Source organism: Populus nigra, chromosome 8 (assembly GCF_951802175.1).
Source record: "Populus nigra chromosome 8, ddPopNigr1.1, whole genome shotgun sequence".
NCBI classification, from domain to species: Eukaryota; Viridiplantae; Streptophyta; class Magnoliopsida; order Malpighiales; family Salicaceae; genus Populus; species Populus nigra.
In genome coordinates this window covers 10,162,760-10,185,917 of record NC_084859.1, presented here as the reverse complement: position 1 = coordinate 10,185,917, position 23,158 = coordinate 10,162,760, and the positions used below count along the sequence as shown (strand labels likewise).

General features: G+C 33.0%; 2 protein-coding genes across 5 annotated transcripts; one reads left to right on the top strand and one right to left on the bottom strand.

Annotated features, from left to right (window-relative positions):
- Window positions 1–5,953: 5,953 nt before the first annotated feature.
- Window positions 5,954–6,891, top strand: LOC133701399 (uncharacterized). Its single transcript, XM_062125307.1, has 3 exons — window positions 5,954–6,211; window positions 6,352–6,476; window positions 6,597–6,891. The coding sequence occupies exons 1-3, from the start codon at window positions 6,056–6,058 to the stop codon at window positions 6,730–6,732; spliced, it is 417 nt and encodes a 138-aa protein (XP_061981291.1). The 5' UTR covers window positions 5,954–6,055; the 3' UTR covers window positions 6,733–6,891.
- A 975-nt stretch (window positions 6,892–7,866) lies between these two features.
- LOC133701398 (1-phosphatidylinositol-3-phosphate 5-kinase FAB1B-like) lies at window positions 7,867–17,641 on the bottom strand. Of its 4 annotated transcripts, none has more exons than XM_062125304.1 (12): window positions 17,228–17,641; window positions 16,005–16,882; window positions 14,697–15,440; window positions 14,232–14,385; window positions 13,734–14,078; window positions 12,493–13,365; window positions 12,086–12,417; window positions 11,596–11,719; window positions 11,351–11,521; window positions 9,207–10,712; window positions 8,669–8,935; window positions 7,867–8,516 (listed from the first exon to the last, which is right to left on the bottom strand). In XM_062125304.1, exons 2-12 carry the CDS (start codon window positions 16,619–16,621, stop codon window positions 8,190–8,192), a joined length of 5,460 nt encoding a protein of 1,819 aa, XP_061981288.1. In that variant the 5' UTR covers window positions 16,622–16,882; window positions 17,228–17,641; the 3' UTR covers window positions 7,867–8,189. The 4 variants fall into 4 exon arrangements, with proteins under 4 accessions (XP_061981288.1, XP_061981290.1, XP_061981287.1 ...); XM_062125306.1 differs by having other exon boundaries at window positions 16,005–16,377; window positions 17,228–17,640; XM_062125303.1 differs by having other exon boundaries at window positions 16,005–17,641.
- Between the last annotated feature and the right edge of the window lie 5,517 nt (window positions 17,642–23,158).

Genomic DNA, 23,158 nt, shown 5'->3' with positions numbered 1-23,158 from the left:
GGATAATAGAGGTTTATTTGTCAAAATAAAAGAAATGGCATTTTAATTAAATGTTATTAACCACTTTGTTAAATTAATCTTATAATTAAGTGTTTAATTGGTCACTGTTACAGAGTTGTAAATTCAAAATCAATATAGAATCTTTCAATTTGTGAATAAGATTTGCAAGATTTGATGTGAAAACATAAATTTAAAAGAATTTGAAAACCAAAAGCCAAATGACGAATCGTTTTATTGAAAATCAAGGACCTACTTACACGAACAATACTTGTCTTTGCAGATAAGGAAGCGGACTTGCTTATAAATATAAATTAAATATAACTAAAAGAGATCACTTAATGATTGTGGACGTGTTTTATTATAAATTGTGAGTGATTTTATTTGTAAAGTGCATTGTTTAGATTACTGTGAACTATAAGTCATTTTTACTGTGAACTGTATTGTTTATGTTTATTCTCTTTAAAGCTCTTTTAATGCTGACATTGGATAAGCGACGCTGAGTTATTTATTATATTACACTCTAAATTAAAAGGTATTAGTGCCTCTTTACTGTCTAGCTAGACATAGTTCATTGTGAATTAAAGCATTTTAATGCTAGAGTTGTCCTTGCCACATAAACTTGCAAAGCATGCAGTGAAGGCATGAGGTTGTCTTTTTCATTTGGCATTGAAAGAATGATTCGGGATAAAATTATAATTTTGGATTTTGTTGGGGCATTGTCAGGCTATGGGCCCCAGGTGCTGGGGTCAGACCCGCTCGTCTGGGTATGCAGACTTGCTCATCCAGGATTTGTCTAGGTCTGTTGATCCGAGCTTGGGGTTTACACAACCCCCCTAGGGGTAGCAGACCCGTGCACTTGAGTTTGCTGATCCGCACAGAGAAGAATAACAAATTTGAAAAAAAAGTAATAATAACAATTATTATTTTTATTTTTATTTTTATCATTAATAAATTTTCTTAAAAATTATTACTATCGAAGAAAAACCATAATTTTTATTTGAAGAGATTAAAAACTATAAAAACATATTATTAATATAATAATTAATATTTGTTTTTAAAAAATAGTATTAATATTAAAAAACAACTAAAGATTTGATTTGAAGGGTAAAATTAAAAATTATTGTTCATATTATTATTATTATCATTAATAATTTGAAATAAAATATTATTACTATTGAAGAAAAACCATAAATTTTATTTGAAGAGATTTAAAACTTGAGACCATACAAGTTTGATAGTATCATTAACATTCTTAAATTCATTCATATTTTTAAATTTGAAATAAATATTATTACTATACAAAAAAACATAGATTTGATTTAAAAGGTAAAATCAATTATTATTGTTGTTGTTGTTGTTACTACTACTAATACTACTGTTGCTGCTAACTTGAGTTTGACATCATTTTCCAAACTCAAGAAACTTGAGGCGCCTGACCCAAATTGCCTGGGTATGGCAGGGGTGTAGACCCGCTTGTCCCAAGACTCGAGGGTCTGGCATTGTAGCCAGACCTAAGACTCTTGGATCTGGTATTTAAGAGGGGTCTAAAGTTCTTGGGCCTGGTATTGCAGCAAAATCCACTTAAACTTGGATAAGTTTAATATTATTATTATTATTAAAATTATATTTGTATTAATAATATTATTATTTATATTATAAAGATTATTATTTATATTATAATTAATATAATTAAAATAATTATTAATAAATTTGTAAAAAAATATCATTAATATTGAAAAACAACCATAGATTTGATTTGAAGAGTAAAATTAAAAATTATTATTATTATTGTTATCATTAAAAAAAATTTAAAAAAATATTATTAGTATCAAAGAAAAATAATAAATTTTATTTGAAGGGATTAAAAACTATAAAAACTCGGGCCAGAAAAATTTAATAATATTATAGTATTATAAATATTATTAAATTTAAAATAAATTTTATTGCTATAAAAAAAACATAGATTTGATTTAAAGGGTAAAATCAATTATTATTATTACTAACTTGGATTTGACATCCCTTTTCAGACCCAAGAAACTTGGGGTTTAAAAAGGACAACTGACTCAAGTTGATTGGGAGTGGCTAGAGTGCATACCCAAGCACCTTAGGTTTTGCAACTGCGCCTGACCCAAGCTTGAGTTTGGCTACAACTCCAGGCCTAGCAACCTTGGGTCTCTTTTTGTAGACAAACTCAATGCTTTTGAGTCTTATTTTTTTTTATATTTTTTATTAAAATAAATTGACCTGCAGCATAGCGCGAGCCACCTAAATAATAAAAACTTAAAAAGTATGGGGTAAATACTGTTTTCTATGCACAAAACAAAATATTGTGAATTAGAATGATGGTTTTCTTTTTTTTTTCTTCTTTTCAATGTAATCCTTCCAAGTTCAATTTATTTAGGATTGAGATCGATAATTTTCCTTCACAAAGATTTCTTACAATGTTGGAAAAGGATTCTGGTATAAAATTAATGTTTGATTTGGTAAAACCCAAATCAATTTTTTGATTAAATATATAATTATAACTCCAAAAACCAAAACTAAATCTAAAATAAATTTTCAAATATCTTTTTTAATACCATACTTGAGGCATGTTTTTAGCTTTTTTGGTCCCCGGAGTTTTGTTTTTTCAATTGGGCTTTTTACATTTTAATACAAGATTTATGTTATGTGCATTTTATTCCCCAAGTTGGGGAGAAAGGGTTGCTAGAAAATAGAAGAGGAGAGAGAGAGTGTCAGCTGACCGATTCCAATAAAAAAAATCAATCTTGATATCAACGGATTTCATTCGATAAGAGAGGTTTCATTAGGGTATTTTATTTGCCTTCATCTTGCCTAAGAAAGTAAAAATAGGATTGAGAAGTGTTTTAAATTCAGGTTAATTTTTAGTTTTTCCTTTAACTGATTTTTTGCTAATATGAGGCCATAAAAGGGTTGAAAATTAGGGTTTTTATTTTCTCATGAAGTCAAAAAACAAACTTTCCAGGCACTTGAGATGATTGACAGCTGAACAAGAGACAACACGTGTTTGGTTGTTTAAAAAAACTTTAATCAGACAACACATCATTTATTCAACTTACCAAATAACTAAATAAATAAATAAAATCGGTCAAGAACATATGCTTACTCACTTGCTCTTTTTTTTTTTTGGATCATGAGCCGGTGTATAAAGCCTAGACTCCTATGTGTTGTTTTAAGGGTCTTTATTTTTTTATATTTAAAATTCATTTAAATAAAAATAAAAAAAAATTTTAAAAATTTTATTTAATTAAATATCGCTTGGCTTTGTATGCTGTTTCATATGAGATTATAATTTTTTTTTATATCAAAGAAGGTTCTTTTTGTACAACCTTTTATTATTATTTTTTTCCTTCAAGTTTCAGTCAAAACTAAATATAATTAAAAAAATAAAATTATGTTTGAGATATTGTTTTATTAGATATTAATCAATAAAATATTTATTTTTGAGTTATATTCTTGCTAGTTGAAAGAGTTAGACATAATGACTTTTCTTGACAATTTTATTTTTGTTGTATCATTGATTTGTTGAACTTTTTCCTTTTCCTAAGATTGTTTGGAACGCCCAAAAGCTTCGTTTTATGGAGGTGGCTCCACCACTTATTCGGTGTAATCAAAATTAAATTAGCGAAGTTATAAAATAAAAATTATTCATTAATTGTTGACTTGAAAAAAAAAGCTCATTTGTTTTTTAGTTTTTAAAATGATTTTAAAAAAATTAAAAAGTAAAAATTTTTATTTTAAATAATTATTTTTATGTTTTTATATTTTTTTAATATATTAATGTTAAAAATACATTTTAAAAAATAAAAAAAATATAATTCAAAATATTCCAGAGATGAATGATAGGAAGGTACATGTACTCGTTGGAGGCGTGCTCTATTGCCAATCCGAATGGTAGGTTGTAGGTTACTTTCCTCCAATCCTTTCTTGGTGGAGTCCTTTAAAGCCACCGCTAAGCCGCGGGTTTGTTCCTGGTTTCACAGCATAAAAAATATATTTAAATGTTAGAAAGTCAAATTTAATGTATTAAAGTTGAGATATTTATTGTATTATAGTTGAGATACTGATACATTAAATGAACTCGGGTTAATAATAATTAACATGTGATCTAGGGTGTAAGATTATAATAAAATCATGGAATTTATATCAAAATAAATTAAAAATCCTACTTCTAATGAACCAAATATAGAAAGCTAAACAAAAATAAAAAAAAAACCTAAGTAAACTTACATTGGTGGCTGCACAATGCCACGGGTTAGACTAAATTTTTCTGGACATAAAAAGAACAAAGTTAAAGCAACACTAAGATTTATAAAGAAATTTGAGACTTGGATCATTGAGTTTAATAAGTTCAGTTAATTTAATATTATAAAAAGAACAATCCTAGTTTAATAACATTAACAACCAAGAAAATCTGGGAGAATCTCCTAAAATCAGGTTAATATTTCAAAATCATAACCCACAAATATCAAACCTAAGCTCCCAACCAATTTAATATTGAAGCATAAAATTAAAAAAAAAATCAATCTAAAAAATTGACAAAACAAAAAATAGCAATAAAAAGAATGATGATCAAATTAAATAGAAAAATAATAAAGGAGGATGGAATAAAAAAATCAATTTCATAAATCATCCAAATAAAAAACAATAACAATCAAAAGAATTGAGACCAAATATAAAAGATGAAAAAATTGAAGGAGGATGAATCTAAAAATAATTTCCAATTTGAAACAATTTTTTTTATATAAAAAAATCCAATTAAAAGAATAAAAATTAAATCCAAAGAGAAAAGAAAATGAAGGGCTGCTGTTAGTTTTTTAAAGGGTAAGGCGCAAATCAAAGTGGAGAGAGAATGAAGTGAAAAAAAAAAGAAAATCAAATCAGCACCAAACCGTACAGAATCACCATACACACACCATCCAAAGAAGAAGAAGATATCAAGACAAATTAAATGACGTGGCAGAACAATGATTTCGATAATTAGAGTCAGTCACACACACTATCTGAAGGAGCTGAAGTGGCTGATGAGTGAAACACACTTGTCAACAACTTTTTTTTTTTTTTTTTTATCAAATCACCATATTGCCTTTGGGAACAAATAAATATTATGAAAAAACCTTTATAAAATTACCAAAGAACCCCTGAAGCCATGCTATGAGAATTTTGTTTTCAAGTTGGGTCATCATCCTGTTCTTTAAAAAGTAAAAAACAAAAAAAATCTCTAAATCACTATTAAGTGTTTTGTTTTACTTCAATTAATTTTACTATGAAAAAAATTATGAAAAGACCGAAATGTTTCTTAGTAATTTTAAAATGATAAATTAATCCCGTTAAAATATTATTTTACCTACAAATATCATATATATCATTTGTTTTCAAAGATAAATACATAATTTTATTGTTCAAAAATAAATACATAATTTTTCCAATCTAAAATAAATCTGCCACTGAATTTCAATACTTTTACCATACCATTGTTTTTTTTTTTTAAATGTTGTACGCAACCTTGTATATTAATTATTCATGTCTCATTTATGTTTCTTTCCTTTGACTTTTTTACCGTATTCCCTTGTCAACCCATGCTCGGCATTTTAAAGAATAAACATTGATGGGATGCACATACATAGATCCATACGTATATTTTTCCAGTGTGCTCCTTAAATAATGTCGCATTCGCAAATACGTGGGGAGAAATAGAGAAGCTTTATTAATGTGAAGCTATGAATAGACCCCCTGACCAACGGATCAGAAACAAGGTAGCATGCATCACCCAACTATAAGACAAATCAAGGGTTCTCAAATTTCACAAGCTACTATATATATATATATAGTATAATATATATGTTACCTATGTATTGCAAGCTGACAAGACAGAACCTGACAATAATTCAATTTTATATCCTTTTTCGACCTACAAAATACTATACAATATCAAAAGATATTATTCTATTCCTACAAAGCTACAGCGCCTGGAAGAAGAGGTAAAAACTCCTTTTCTTTCTCATCTTCTTCCTGTTCTTCTAGCATCTGATCAATGGCTGAAACATGCTTTTCTTCTCCTCGCATCCCCTTTCAAAAATCAGGACCTGTTTTGAAGACTGCAAGCAAATCTCGGATGCTTAAACAGAATAGTCATATTCTACTCAAGAAAGCACCTACACTTCTAGTCAGATCCTCCTTAAAAGATAAGGTATTATTATTCCTGTACACTTGTATCTTGTCTTACGTGTTTCTTGTCATTCAAGATATAAACATATGCAACTAAACGGAAGTGAATTTATGATCATTGAAACATTGTTTGTTGATGACTTTCTGGTCAATTTCTAACAGGTTTTCGAGAATCAAGCTGAGGGCATAGTTTGTTATAGAGATGACAGTGGGGAGATAATTTGTGAAGGATTCGATGAAGGCCCTCGTTTTCACCAGCCTCTTCCAAGTTCATCATATCATTCAAGGTTTGATTTTTCTCACCCAAGTAGCATACTGTAACTAACCTCTCTTTGTTGTTTTAGTCCTCCATTGTAATTTGATACAAAAACATTATGATACATAAACAATACCTTGATTGACTTTAGGGATGCTGAGATCATCAATCTTCTTCAACAAGGATTGCATCAGATTGTTAATGGTGGCGAGTTTGACAATACTGCCAATGGTGTTATTGCTGTGCAAGAGGACTGCAATCAGAATGGTTTTAACAGATTTTGCTGATCATTGACCACCTCTTGTAAATTCCAACAAAACTGAAAAGAGAAGCACTTCTTCAATCACAAAATGTAAATAGCGAGCATAAAACACTTGTCTCTATGTTGAAGCATTTCCTTTTTTCTCTTTTCCATTATGCGTTATCAATATTTCAGTTTTCTCCCATTTGCTTGCTCTTTTTTCTTTCCTTGAGTGAACATGTATGCGCACTCACCCCCGAGAAGCAGCTTCCTAGAACGAATACTAATCCTGTTTCAAAGCTATATGAGTGAAATAGTAGGACCTATGAAAAATCACCCCTTGAACATTGGCAAACCGCCTTAGGTAATGGAAACTGTGAAGCAAAAAAAAAAATTTAATTTTTTTTGGAAAACATGTGTCACCGTAAAAACAAACATGGCTTTGGTATTCACTTCAACCCTTGGTATTTCACCTCAACGCTATCATTAAATTGACAAAATTTGCCAAAAGTGAAGCACAAGAAACGAACCTTAGAAAACACAGGACATGATTCTTGAGCAAACAACTCAATCACAACTTGGTAACTTTCAAGCATGTTGCAACTCACGTTCATTAACGTACAAACAAATTATAATGCAAAAAATGGAAAAAGAAATCATTATTCCAAAGCATAAGAATGGCTTTGCACAAAATGCTTTGCCAAATAAACCAGGACATTCATCATGGAGAGAAAGTAAACTCATTTGCTATGCTAGAAATCAAACAATTTGAATATCTAAAAAAAAAAGAAAAAAACCATGCATCAGAGCATCTACAGAAAGATTTGAATATGCTACTACCAAGGTAGAATCATGAAACTGTGAATCGGCAGATCATTTGGCACGCAATTACTAAAACAGAGCTCGTTACACCCAACGTTCAACTTGCAACACGTTTATTTAATTGGCTCTATTTCAGTAAAGTAATCCAAAGGGTCATTATGCTACAATGCAGAAAAAAGGCGCCTCGGTCCACAGAGATCAGAATGGCCAACGAGGCTGGACAGACATTTACTGCCAGACATATCCCTACTAATAGGCTACCTTGAGTCTTTTCGAGGAAAATCAGCGTGTGTGTGTGTGAGGATCCAACCATGGAAACATAGACCAAAAAACACTGAATATGATTTGAGAATGAATATCAAAAACAGCACTAAAATACAAGACATAATATTAATTCGAAATACATATACAAGTTGCAATGATAAGATTTTTTTTTTTTTCGATTTCAAGGAAGGTCATCCAATATTATACCCCCAACCGAATCTCATGGCTATGACAGCCTTGTTCTGCATTTCCTAACAAATAATTATAAGCTTCTCTTCTTAACTAAAGTTACAACAGTAATTTCTATAGAACAAAAATAAAAAATAAAAAATGAAAGGAAAAATTAAGAATGAGAGAAAAATTGTGGGAAGATCCCAAAATTCAAGTTTAAATGTACAAGAAAACGGACCCACAATATCAGTCAACTGAAGTCGCACCTTGTGTGTTCTCTTCGCCAAAATCAGATTGGGATTTACTTAGAATGATAGTGGGAGGGGACCATTGATCTGGGACCATCAGAAAATAGGTCGTCATCGCTTTCCTGAACCTCTTCTTATATTGCTTCGGAGAAATAACAGTTGGTGAAGCATTCTTTGGACCGCCAAGTATGCCTGAAGCCTTGACCCATGTTTCCAAATGCTTGTCCCATGTATACTGCCTCATGAAATCAATTATCCCAAGTACTAACTCGTGCTTCTCTTCATCCACCCCAACCAATAATGAGTAATCCATTACATCAATCGACTGCAGTTTTGCAACAATGACAAATTAAAAATGGACAACAAAGACTTTTCAGATTCAAATGCTGAATAACCAAAGCCAGCTAGATACTTTCAATGAAAAAACAATATAGATATGTAAGGAAAGAACGAAAGAAACACAGATTTGAAACTTACTGCAAGAAAAGAAGTGTCATTCCAGACAGCTCTTTCCAGCAGCCGCTTTGCCTTGTTTCCCACAAAAATGGGAGAGGTCGGCATTGCTTCAATCAAGTTCTGATCCAGCAGAACCTTGTTGCTCCCACTAGAATCCGGATTATACCGTGACCGGGAAGATCCTTTAAGATCATAAAGGCGGGTCACTTTCCTCCTAAATAGAAGGTTTTCCATAACTAGAACGTCCATCTTCGTTTCTTTCCCACCTTTCAGAAGCTTCGATGTAACCTTTCAACATAAAAAAAAAGCAGCAATAAGTTGCCTGCAACATATTTAATAATTTGTATGAAGTTCATGCAGGATCTCCATCATTAGCTGCAAAAGTGACAAAGGCTAGGATTCTCAAAAGTTTTACTCCTTTCAACCACTTTTTACACCTATTTTCATAGGAATGAATGACAGACAACATAAAGACAGTCTATAAAAGAGTTGAGAACTTCAAAAACAAAAATCAATAACATTTTAGCCTAGTTTGCATTTGAGTCTCAAGAATAAGCACCTGATAAATTCCCAAAATCTTTGCCAGGCATGTTGGACTTCTTGAGCTAATTGACTCAGAGAGATACTTGAAGTAAGCAGGAGCAAATTTAATAAACGACTCCAATTCTGTTTTTGTGACTTGTTTGATGATAAAGCGATCATCCAAGGTTTTTGCAAAGAAGACATTGCTCTTGCCACCTTGAGCTCCCCACTTCTTACAACGACTAAGAGACCTTATATAATCAAGTTCAGATGGACAACATATCCTCCTTAAGGCTTCAAACCGTTTTGCATAGTAGCATGTCACGGAATATCTTGCCTTACCAACAGGGCTGTCATCTCCAAAAGAAACTCTGGCATGCAAAGCCTTTGTGTAGGAGAGCGGGTCCAAAATCAAGGAGCCACGAGATCCAGACATGGATAAGATGCTCTCATCTGTAGATCCAAAACTTCTATAAGAATCAAAACTTGTTTCATCAGAAGAGTGGAACGTCGTATCAGATAAACTTAAGAATGGACTGAATTCTCCAGATTCTTTTACTCTTTCCCCCTCATCAGTTAGTTGGGCATGATATTCTTGCGATAATAAAGCATAAGATATAAGACTTGTGGGTTCATCGTCGTATACAGGAATGATCGTGTCATTCACACCCACAGGCAGAAGCAGCCTAGCCTGATCTTGGAGTTTCAACTTCCTAAAGGATGAAATATAGACAGGGTTATACTCCCTCAGACTATCAAGCTTCTCAGAGCTTGTTAAACAATTATTGTTGAACGAACTATAGAAATTCAAGAAGGGCATTCTTAGCCAGCTCATAGAATCTTCCATGTTATCAGGGTCCTTGGTAGACAATGCAGGTGAAGGAGAATAGCACACTTTGGATCCAACTTGGTCTTCGACATGGCCCTCCAAACCTACCCCCTCCAACCCTACAGCTGTGGTTGAAGACTCTTCCATAGCTGAATCAGAAAGCCTACTACTAGCATCCTTAAATGTCCCACTTCCAGGTTGATTCTCACCTATCCAAGCAGCATCAAGGGTATCTGATAGATTTGCCATGACAGGATCCTGTCCATCAGAAAGGGTCCTAAAAAATTTTCCACCAGATTCCTTAATGTCAGATAGATCACGGGCAGGCATAGCAGCAAAAGGATTAGCTTGGCCTCCTTTTCCATGACTGGGACCTTGACAAACATCTATTTCTTGACCAACTGCATCACATTGGTTTGTGTTGCTACCAAAGCCTCCTTGCTGGTTAGAGGCTTTAAGCAGCTTGGCATCAACATTTTCCTCAATGAGCTTATCACTATTAGCTGGCCCTATTGGTTTTTCCTCCTGTCCTGAAGTTGAGCTGTTTGAACCATCATGGAAGCTGTTGTTATCTAAACTGGCTGCATAGACCAGGCGGTTGTCCCACATGTAAGACTGGAATACTAACTGTCTCCGCAGTCTGTTGATCTCAAGAATGTCAATAACAGATTGCCCATTTTTCAATTCCTTGTTCAAGACTTTGTGGAGCGACTCCTGAAATAATAACGAGGACAGTTTAAACTACAAGCATTTTTCTACAATACTTTCACACATAAAAAATTGAGAAAAACAATTCTGAAAAATTGTAGAAACCACAAGATGCAACAGATTTAATATTAGTCTCAACTATATGCACTTTTTTACACACAATTTGATAAAAATAACTGTGAGGAAAAAAAATATTTCTTAGAGAACTTCATAGAAGCCAGAAGATGCTTTCCGTAGTTACATGGATGTGAACTACTAAGGCAGACAAGATAATTCACAAAATGAAAAGAATAAAAAATAATATACTAATACTTTAAAAACACTTTTTACCAAATGACAACGCCTTTTGTGTGTAGATTTGTTAATTATTCTATTCCATAATTGTGATTCTATTAAAAAAATGTGGCAATATTCCCATTCAATGATTTGAAAGCAAATTTCAGCAAAAGTTAAGTATCTCTAGCATTACATAAATTAAAATTATTGGCTTATCCTGGTTACAGGAAAGTAACAGAATTAGGGCAGAGTTTGTACTTAAATGTGTCTTAAAGAGTCCCTATTCACATGATAAGTGTCCACAATGGCTCACATATGATGATTGTGTAACTAAAGACTCGAAGATCAGCATGCATAGAAAGCCTCACCTCAAATTCTGCCTTCTCCTTTTGCAACATCGATTCAAATTCTGCAATTTGGCGTCTTGATTCAGGGAGTTTCATGCCACTGTTATTTTGCTCAATCTTACATCGTTTCTCTGATATTTGACTAAGAGCATTGAGCACTTCAGAAAAAAGAAGCTCTGCCTGATTGACCACCTGTTAATAAGACAATTAAATCACCCATATACAGGAGTAAGATAATGAAAAGTCCAAAAGGGGGATCAGTGCACCTCATCTGTTTCTTTCTGCGTCCACTCTTGATTCTCAGAGCTGAAATCAACTTTCGCGGGTGGAAGGTACACAGAGAGAACATTAATCGATGCATATCGAAAGCAAGCAACCATTTTCCCGAATCTGCACATGTAAAGGCAGTGTGAGAGTGAGAAGACTTGTTTACAAAGTTGAATGCCTCCTTTTCTGCTCCTATAGACTAGCATTCAATGCCGAATGGACATACTTAGGCACACAAGCTTGATAATCATATAGATCAATAAATTCAGTAAATATACAAGAACATTGAAGAGAGCAGTATTTTAGCAGATATAACCCGACACGGTCCTGACAACATCTTGCTTAATATTGTCTATAAAATAATTCTCAGTATTAGATCCTGCATGAATGCCATGATTGCTTTATTTTCACAACATGTAGCGACTGTAGACAATATGAATTCGTTTGATTACTTACAGCATAACATGATGAAGAGATTAACAAAATTACCCATAGAAACGAAGACAATCCCTATGGAGAGAATGACCACAGCTTGCCACCCTGCTTGCAGCTGCATGATTTGAAAAACTAAGCTCCAAAAATTTCCCAAAAGATAAACCCCAGGCAGCATCTGACATTACTACTCTACGAGTAGCTGGAGGAAAACGATTGATCCGCGGACACATCAGGCATCTGTGCCACATCCAGATTTTTCCATCCTTTTCACCTGGTAAGAGTATTTCCGGTAGCTTCTTAACAGATATAGTGAGGGTTCCTTGCCTGTGAGTATAACAATGAACATGTGCTTCTGATGGCATCTCACAAGAACGGCAGCTGTAACTCTGAGAATAATTAATCTGTCAAGTTCAAAATGTAATAGCTGTTTCCACATAACAAATTTGAGAGAGAGAATTTACCTGGTCAAATAAATGGTCACGCAAAAACCGACCCAAAGGTTTGTCAAAGTTCCCATAGTATTTGAAACGGATGAGATGGGACCTCTCACAGACAGTCCCCTTCCATACACACCGGGATGACAAGGAAACCAAAATGCTCTGATGATCAGAAGGAGAGGGAGGAAACTCTTCTTTTAAAGGTTCTGACTCTTCAAGGTTCCTTCTAGAATCTTCTTGTGCAGATGATACCTCTGAACTTTGTGGATGAGTTGTGATTATTTCATTGAAATCACTCTGGGAAAAGTTCTTTGCAACACCATCTGAAGACCCAAAACTGTTAATATTAAGTTGATCACCAATGGCAGCCAAACCATTATTAACCGGAGCAATTTCAGCTACTAGAGAATCTCCAGAATCCGTTTTGTTTTTGTCCTCAAATGTTTGGTAAGAATCTGATACAACTTTCACCATATAAGGAAAAGCAGAAAGAAATTCAGTTGAATTGAAGCGACATTGGGTGAATTCTGAGGATTGAGTGCTGAGACCATCTGCTGCTTTTACTTTGTCAACAGATGAACTGATTATGGTTGGGACCAGACTAGCAGTAGGGGCGCTATTGGATCTTTGTGGTTCATTGCTAGATTGCAGTCCTTGAGGTTTTTCATTGGCCGCAATAGTGAATCCAGGTACAGTTGATATGGATCTCTCAATGCTTGATGGTTTATCTGGAAGTGCAACGGTTATTGGAGAGTTCAACGGGAGTTCTGGTAGAGTGGCTCCTTCATCAGCAAGAAAAGAAGTCTCCAAAGCCAGGTGATATGCTGCAAAAACACCATATTGGACCACGTGTTTCACTTTCTTCAACTCATCCCCATTGGCGCCTCTAAGTAAAATCTGGGAAAAACAGAAATGAAAGGTTAAATACAACTTCCCAGCAATGAAATTGAAAGCAGCCAGAAAAATCAAAGAACTGTTATATCAATGACATAGCTAGTAGCTACAAAATTTGCACAGGTGCATGCAGCTGGGACCACCACCCATTCCACAATCCAACCAAGATAATTTCCTGAACAGTAACTCTGAAAATTTTTTCAACTACATTACAACATGTAAAATCACCAGAGTAGATAAGGATCAATCAGCCAAAAAACAATGCAATTCAGAAACCTAATTAAGTGTCCATCAAATCTTTTAACCTCAGCAATTTCTTGTAAAATGATACTAAATATGGTATCATCATCATCTAAGTTTCACGGACTTACCGTAAAACCCAATGGCTTTGGGCATCCTTCAAAATACATTAATGTCTTCACCAGTTTTTTCCCACTATGCCCAGCAGTACCAAGATCTTCCAAAATTCTCTCCACATGGAACTTCTCACAGTACCCCAACTTTGGGGAAGAGAGATGATCAACTGAAGGAACTATTTGAGCACCTGTACAGCGGGCTATACGTTCTAAAAGTGGCCTCTTGATATTAAGAACAAGAGATATGTCTTTAGCAAGAAGGTATTCCTGTGCATGTCGCGATACTGAATTCTCCACTAAAAGGACATCAGGGTTGTGTGCATCTATCTTTGCCACTGCCATCTTCAAATGGTCCATTTCCTAGATAATGATACAAAACTAATAAGAAACCAAACAAGAAAATAAAAATAAAAATAAAGTTCAAGCAAAAACACGAAATTGCTCTAGCACATTGAGAGCAGTGAGGAAGAAACTAAAGCATAAAGGCTGAGAAGAATGTTTAACAATCAGAACCTGCTGTAATAGAGTATCAAAACTTGACAGGTGATTAGAAACTCGCTGGTACTCAAGAGCCCCTCCAAGGATCAATAATCGAGGTTTCTCAATTTTTGAAGTCATTCGACGATGAGCAATGTTTTTCTTACAAACAACTCCTCTGACCACCATACTAGAAGAAGACAAATCAAATCAAAGCAGGCAAAAGGAAACTTGTAAAAACTGCAACAAGAAAATCTAAGCGAGTAAAAAGAAACTTATAAAAACTGCAAAAAGAAATGCAGACAAAAATAAATCCACTTTTAAAAGAAAATGCCTTTTAGAATGCAGCTATACGAACTTAAAACAAGCAAGTATGAAATGGCATCACAGCCTTTCACCATGATCATCAATGAAGCGAGACATCCATATTGAGGAGTTATCTACAAAATATGTGGAACAAGGTGGCCTATAGATGGAAATGTAAATGAAGGTAGCAACTACCTCTCACAGCGGCGTCCAGAAGCAATGCATTTTACTTTCACATATCCACCAGGGTCCATTCCTCCACCTTTGCTTGTATCTGGCTTTAATAGAGTAGCAGCCTCCCATGACAAAGATGTGATGATCTCCAACCAGCTCTCTTTATCATTTTCATCTCCCACAGGAACATTCTCAACCTGTAACAGTTGAGATACCAAAGCCCTAAAATGCCCATCAACCACATTCTTCATAACCTTCTTGCGCTCCTCACCTGACCTATCTCTGTTACGAAATTCTCCACTTCCAAAACTGCCGGAGGAACGTAAATATCCCCACTCTCCAGCAGCATCCTTGTCGTCGTCATCATCTTCAAAAAAACCAACTTCCCTCTCATCTTCTTCATCTTCTGGCTCTGGAGGGAGCCAGAGCACTCCATTGTTCTCAAAATCCACAGGTTCAGTGTCACCATCTTCTCCACTATACATAGAGGAAGGTGCTTCGCATTCATCATCCATCTCATGTTCATCCTTTTTCCTTAGCTGTGACCTTCCTTCCAAATTCTGTGAACCAAAACTGTGGTTTAATGGAGAACTGCTTAAACTTTTTGGGTCAACAGTTTCTCCATCAAGATGACCCTTGTGAGATCCACCATCATTACCCATGTCGTCAAACTCAACTTGAGGATAGTAATCATTGACTTGTGGAAATTGCCTTGTTTCAGAATCAGACCGATATGCACCATACTCGTCATCATCATCATCACTTCTGGTGCCAAAGCAGAATTAAGGATTTAATAATTAATAGCTACGCATTAAATAACGCCAGCATCTTACAAATTACTAGTACTATCATGCTTGTAAACAGAGATAAGTCTAAGACTCAAGTCTCTGCCAGGGGGTCTGATCTTGGCAATGCTGAAACATAAGTAAAAGATCTTTTCATCTTTGAGTGCAAAAAGGTTAGTTCTTTCAGCTTGACAAGCCATTGCATGTAAACATATGTCAACAGACCTAGGTTGCTGCCATCGGAGCTAAGGATCTTTTATCTTTGTGCAGTAAAAAGAGTTAATTCTTTTGGCTTGAGATGCCATTACATGAACATATGACAACAAACCTAGACAGAAACATGTAATATTGGATTATCATAAAGGAATTACTAACCACTATCCACTAAAAAATAACCACTCTCACTGGCTTATAAATGGCACATGGATTTCTTCAACCTCTGCCTTGACAAAAGTACACTAGATTGTTATCTTTCTATACATTTCTGATGCAAGCACCAAATAATAGCTGTATATGAAGTGCTAAAAGGAGATAATCAACAGACCTGTTCATAGAAAACGTATATCCATCTGGAGTTCTATACTCCATGTCAGCAACAGGGTCTTTGCCCCTAGCTGATGCCACTTCCCCTTGCTTATCAGAACTGGTCTCCATTTCAGATGCTTGAGGGCTGAGACTGGAACTGGTCTGAGCTTGCTGATTAGGCTTAACTAAGTATGGCATTGAGCCAAGAGTGATGCTACTACTGTTAGCTGTGCCGCTAGATCTAGTGCTGATAAAACTTGCTGCAGAAGGTGAAGTACTAAAATCCAGGCAGGGAACCTGGATTCCATTATCAGAAGTAGCTAAACCTTGCTGCCATTGCCTGAAACAATAATTACACACCCGAATCTTCTCCCACTCTTCCCGAGCAGACCCTGGATCACAAGATGGAACAGGAACTGAGTTGGCTGTACACTTGGCACAGAAAACTCGGCCACAAAGTCGACAATGATGTCTGCGATTAAATACTGTAAATTGAGAATCACACTCGTAGCATACCCTACAACTCTGATCGGGCATCCAAAAATCCCTTGACACGCTAGCAGGCTCAGAGCGCCAAGGGATCCAGGATTTCAAAAGGCGACTTAGCTCAGAGAACGTCTTGTCAGAAGATTCCATCTAAATCCAATCCTTACTGCCCCGTTCATTATGCTATACTCATTTGACACTCTTAACCAACTAGCAATATTAAAAAAAATCTCATCTTCAATTATTCATTTCATCAAACCAAGAAACAACACCAATTATTAATGTCATCACTAAACAACCAGTCAGAAAAATCCCCCTAATCAATCCGAAATTCAAAGAAACCACTCCCACCTCCAAAAACCTCAAACATGCAGTTCCAACTTCTTTATCACTCCTCAACCCAAAAATGACCTACAAACAACTAGCCCAGATCAAGAAACACCCTATTTACTCACGAAAAAAACACTAAATTAAAGATACACAGAAGCTCAAAACTGCAAAAAAAAAAAAAAAAAAAAAAAAAGCCCTTCAAAGCGATCTCAATCAGTACAATTTACATCAAAAACCTCAACTTTCAAGGAAAAAAAAACCCAACCAGCCCTTTTCAACTAATTTGATCAAATCCAAAACCCCAAACAAAACTAACACGTGTCTGCCTCTAATCTTTCCTTACAGAGAGAAGAAAAAAAGGGTGTGATTGAATGACAGAATACAATACCTTGATAGAAAAGAAAATACAGACTTGATTACTATTACCTTGAAAAAGACAATCAACAACAACAGCATAAGATCTTGTTCTCCAAGAGATTTATGACACGTAGTCAAATCAATCCGTGACAAAAAAGGGTAGGTGCTGATTTGCAATAGAAAGGGAAAAAGGAAAAGCCTGGCTGTCTACCCAGATAGCGATTCTCTAAAAGAAGCAATCAGATTTTTTATGATCCTGCAAAATCATCATCATCTATCTCTTCCTCTCCTCTTTCTTGTATTATACATATATAAACAAAGCTGCTCCATTTAATGGCATGAGAGAATAATAAATAATTAAATAAATGAAAAATCAAAGAGCACCTGGAATTGGAAATAAATAATAAATTTGTGTTGAGTATATGATCAAACAATCTCTCTATATCCAGCTATGTACTGTAATTGTAGTTCATTCACATAAGAAATTGTATAATAAATAAATATATATATACACACACACAGTCACACACACACACACACTCCTATCAAATAAATTATTTTATTTTTATTTTTATTTTTATTTTTTGAACTTAAGTAATAATGAAAACTTATAAATAAAGGTTTTCCTTTTTCTATGGCTAAGATAAACAACTTCCTGGTTGATAAAAAAAAATAAAAAAATAAATGGGTTTTTTATTTTAATGACCAGAAAATGCTGTAAAAAGAAAAGTTCAAGAATGCCCTCAAATTTGAGTCACGGAGGAGAGGAGTGGGTGGGCAAGTGTTAGAAAGATTGTGGATAAGAAGGGATAGATTGGTATTTGGCTTTTGACTTTTCTGTTTCTTTTCTCTCAAAACGCGTTTTTTTATTTTTTGCTTCTTGCTGACGTCTTGCAGGCCATTTTTATCTGGGAAGCAAAGAATGTTTGTTTTTTTTAATGCTGAAAATAATAATAATTATTAGTGTCATTATATAGAAACAATTATATATTCGTCCTTTTGTTATCTCAAATTCATCAATTAAGTCCCTATCTTTTCAATTTTGTTTATCCCAGTTAGTGTCGTTGTTATTTTGTACCCTTGATTTTGTAACGTGGCTTTTAAACATACAGATAAATTTTTTAAATTATTTTTTCTAAACAGCCTCTTTTTCTCAAATTAGAAATATAAAATAAATTACGGTTTAAAACATAATATAAACTTATTTTCTGCCCTTGAAATAATAATAATAAAAAAAAACAGGACTTCAAATCTATTCCTCCACCCCTAAAACTCTCCCTCCTCATCTCCAAATCTCCTATTTTTATTATTATTATGAAATTCAAGAACATTAAATATCAAAATCATAAAGATGTTTACAGCAATAACTCCACTGACAGAGAATTTGAGCTTGATGATTCCATTCACCAATAGACTCGGGGCAGGGTGGGGGTTTGCTGCATCAACCCGTAAGATCAACAAGTCTACTTTTAACTATCTAGATGGTAGCCTAGTGGTAAGAGCTTGGGACTAAGGAGTTTGCTCCCTCTTAGGTCTCAGGTTCAAACCCTATGACTGCTCATATGATGGCCACTGGAGGCTTACATGGTCGTTAATTTCAGGGCCCGTGGGATTAGTCGAGGTGCGAGCAAGCTGGCCCGGACACCCACGATAATTAAAAAAAAAAAAAAACAAGTCTACTTTTGATTTTTTATTTTAAAAAAAATTAATGGCATGCTAGAATTAATATCAACTCGAGGGACCAAAGTAAAGTATGTCATCAGTTGATCGCAGCTGGATAATCTTGGTTTCATGGCCAAATTAAAATTTGATTTTGGTTTAGCCTTCTTCTTCTTCTTCTTATGTTTATCCACAACGCGTATTTGTGTGTGTGTTTATATATTTCTCATTTTATAAATATTTTTTTTATATTATGCTGGCAATAAATCAAATCATAAGAAGTCAATGCAAACTGATATTTGTAATTATCTGGAATTATAATAGCTGTTATTTTTATTTTATATTAATTAATCCCATTAAGCTTTTAAACTCTAGTTTATGAAATGACATTATTTTTATCTCAAACATTATTAATACAACTCAATTTTATTAGGTTAAATTAGTGATTAAAAAAATGCATTCCTTTCCTGAACTTTTTTTATTCAAATTTTAAAGTTAATATTTTTAAAAATATATTATTTTTTTTGAATGTACAGAAATACATTCTTAAAATCATATATTAAAAACAATAGTTTTGATTGACATTCTTTCGAGGATACAACTCTTCACGTTAATATTTACTATATTTATCAAACGTTTGTGAGAAGTTCACAGCTAAGCAAACGCGTCGCAGATCATGTATCTTGTTTCGGATAGATTTTCTTTTTCCCCTTATAGAGGAATTTATGTTGTTTTGAGGAAATCCCGGCAACTTACACTTATATTTTTATGATTTTCTGAATTGTTTTCATATTAATAAAGTAATTATCATAGTTTTAAAATTCAGTCTGGTCTGACAGGTCGACTCGAGACCTAGCTAATCCAAGGATAAAATCAGGTTGGATTGAAGAAAAAACAGAGAAAAGAAAAACCTGGTATGATTCGGCTGACCTGGTAAGTTAATCCGGTCAAAAACCCGATTGCAATCCTTTAATTTTTGGTTTTTACTAAAAAATATAACCCAAATAACTTGGTCATAATCTAGTGACCCGATCAAAATTCAAAACCCGAATTTTAAACCAGACCGGACCTAGAACCGACCAGACCTAAAAACTATGGTGAAAATAGTTTCAGAAGACTAGAAACTAGAAAGTCACAAAATTCCTCAAAATGCCCTCGAGACTAAGCCGAATGTCTTACAAAATTTGTGGGCAAGAAGGGATCTCTGTTGAACTTTGAGGGTGTAAGTTAGGTATTGAGTAACTAGCAGCATGTTCTACAAGTTTCTCGTGGAAGTGTTTTTTTTCAAATATTGTGTTTTAAGTTTTTTTTTTTCATTTTTCTTCAAATATTCTTTAATGTATTTTCTACATGTCTATTTTTTATTTCTGAGTTTAGAAGGAGAGAGAAAATTATTAAAAAATAGTAAAAAAAATAAAAATATTAATTAATCAAAAATAGTAATAAAATAAGTTGTTTTTGGTATTAATGGATTCCATTTAATAATGATAGTTTTACTTTTATTTTTTATCTTGTTAGAAAAAATAGATCTGGTTGGTCAAATATTTTTTTCAAACTTAATTTTATATTTTTAGATTAATTTTGAAGTTTTTTAAGTTTAGATATTAGTTTACTTAGATCAAGAGAGTGTTTGTTATGTGTTTTTAAATTAAAATAAATTAAAAATAATTATTTTATCCTAAAAATCCAACCTTAATTTCCCAACATTTCTCTAGTAGTCATAAACTTGGCGTTCATAAGACGCATTCATCTATTAATGTTTTTTAAAAGGTAGATGATATGTTGTAAGCCTCTTGGGTTAGAAAATAATAATAAAAAAAAATAGTCAGGCGCTCGTCAAACTCCCTAGGCCACCCATGCCCATCTACATGGCCTTTGTTTTTTAGCCCATTGTGATTTTTTTATATAATTTTATAACTAAATATCATTAAAATAAAAAAACTAAAAAATATATTAAGAACATTATTTTACTAATACTATTTAATTTATATTTAGTTTTTGAATATCAATTTCGGTTAACAATAAAAAAAAATTGTCAAGCAAAAAAACTTGTTCATAGTGCTCACATATTTTGTTGTGTTAAAAATAATTTTTAATCCAAAAAACTTTATCACATTTTATAATATAATTTATAACTTATTTTATATTATGATAAAAATTATTTTTCAAAGTGTTTTTTGCATGAAAATGTCTTCAAATAATATTTTTATTTTTATTTTTTAAAATTTATTTTTGATATTAATATACCAAAATAATACAAAAATATATAAAAAAATTATTTAAAACAAAAGAAAAAATTAAGTTTTTTAAAAGCATTTTTTTATATAAAAAAACAAACCATTACTTAGAATATCAATTATCAATCAAGTTCACCAGAGAATCCTCTCCTATTTTTTATTGATAAAAGCAGCCGTGAAAAGGAAAAGCTAATCCCTTTTGAGATCTTAAGTTCGGGTCTTTCATTTGAGTTTTTTTTTTTTTTTTTTTAAATAGCAGTGGCAAAAAATTGCACAGTTTGTGTAGAGATGCAGGTTGAATTTGTGCCTCTGGTTTTTTTTTTTCCTCCCTCTAGCGCGTGTGATATATGCATTACATGATATATATATATATATATATATTTTTTTTTGTTGCTAGCACATATGATCAAAGATCTAACATGTAATTTTTTTTATTGATATTGATGTGTGTGATACACACTAGTATTTTTATTATAGTATATTCTAATACGTTTGGGATTTTCACTGTGTTTTTGTTACTATGAAAAATTTTATTTTTTTTATTTTGGTCCTCAAACTTTGTTTTTGGGTAATTTAATCCTATTTAATAAGCAATTAATTTCAAATTCTTATGAAATTGTGGGATTGAAAGAGAAGGGGGGCTGAAATGAAAAACACGATAAACATAGATGACATACCATAAGTTTTGAAAAAATACACTTTGATCCTTCAACTTAAATAATCACGTAAATTATACAATTTTGGTCCCTCAAAATTGTTCAAAATCCATTTTGGTACAAAGATTTATTTTTATTACTTTTTAGTTCCTAGTTGAAAGAGAGAAGAGAGAGGAATTGCTGGATTTTGATGATAGAGAGAGAAACTTGCTATTAGCACCGATTTGGGACACCAAAATAGAAGATTTTTGCGTCAAATTGTTCCATTTAATGATGGAAGTTTATATTAGGTGTTTTTGTACCTTGAAAGTTCGTGAAAAATATATCTGAGCTCGGGTTGATTTTTTATTTCGGGTTGAGTTTGTTTTTGGGGTGATTTTTTAGGTCATGGATAGGTTTGTCATGGTTTCTAAGATGTTTTTTATAGGTGTTTTGGATTTTAAAAGGGTTGAAAAACAGGTTTCTGGATCAAAAGAGTATAGGTTCTAATTTTCAAGCCATCACAATGGTCGTAATCTAGACAAAACAGGTGGCGCGTTGACTATTTATCTTTTTTTTAAATGCACATATTAAAAAAAAAAGAGATTGGTTGCGTGGGCTTGCTTTGACAAGCCCGTGTGAGCCATAGTTATATGGGCTAGGTGTGCTAGCTTATCTTCTCAGGCTCAACAACGTGTGACTCCTTTTTCCCTGATTGTTTTATTTCTGTTTTTTTTTTAAAAAAACTTAATTATATTTATATTAATACCTCTTTTTTTTATTTTGTTTAGTAAACTCAATCGAGTCAATGCCCAAAATCCTTTTTTTTTTGTTTTTTTTAAAACTTTTACATTGCTTTACCTATATAGTAAGCTTTAAGCCAAGTTGATGTTTAAAATGTAAAAAAAAAAAAAAATAGAATAAAATTGTATTTAAATATGAGGTCCATAAGTTGCCGCCTTCAATTACAAAGCAACCATAGACGCACGCAGAGAGAGACATATAAACCGCATTTTTCAAATCAACTTACATAATGAAAGCCTTAAACTTTTTCACCATTATTTAATTAATTCAGTTTTATATCATATGATGTCGCTGTTGTTCATGCAAATGGGTGGATGCTTTTTTCTTTACTCGTTGTCGACGGTTAGTCTCCATCAATACCTTAATAAATCTATGCTTTTTCATGCAATCAACGTATAAGCCTTTTAATCTCAAATTAAGACATTAATTTGGCTTAATTAGCGAAGTTAATGTTAGAAGATGTTTCCTTTTAATCTCAAAAACATTAATAATTTGGCTTAATTAGCAAAGTTAATGTTATAACTTGTTTTTAAAAACATGGTTACTAAGTATATTTATTGTAAATTTAAAACTAGTATCTACTTTATTTTAGAGTTAAAATTTTGGTTTGAAATTATTTTTTAATAAAAGTAATTTAAAATGAAACAATAACGTTATTAAAATAA

Coding starts and splice junctions, on each gene's coding strand:
- LOC133701399 (XM_062125307.1), top strand. CDS start 6,056: ATGGCTGAAACATGCTTTTCTTCTCCTCGCATCCCCTTTCAAAAATCA. Junction 6,212..6,351: donor GATCCTCCTTAAAAGATAAG/GTATTATTATTC, acceptor AATTTCTAACAG/GTTTTCGAGAATCAAGCTGA. Junction 6,477..6,596: donor AGTTCATCATATCATTCAAG/GTTTGATTTTTC, acceptor GATTGACTTTAG/GGATGCTGAGATCATCAATC.
- LOC133701398 (XM_062125303.1), bottom strand. CDS start 16,621: ATGGAATCTTCTGACAAGACGTTCTCTGAGCTAAGTCGCCTTTTGAAA. Junction 14,079..14,231: donor TTGATACTCTATTACAGCAG/GTTCTGATTGTT, acceptor ATCATTATCTAG/GAAATGGACCATTTGAAGAT. Junction 10,713..11,350: donor AGGAGAAGGCAGAATTTGAG/GTGAGGCTTTCT, acceptor TTATTATTTCAG/GAGTCGCTCCACAAAGTCTT.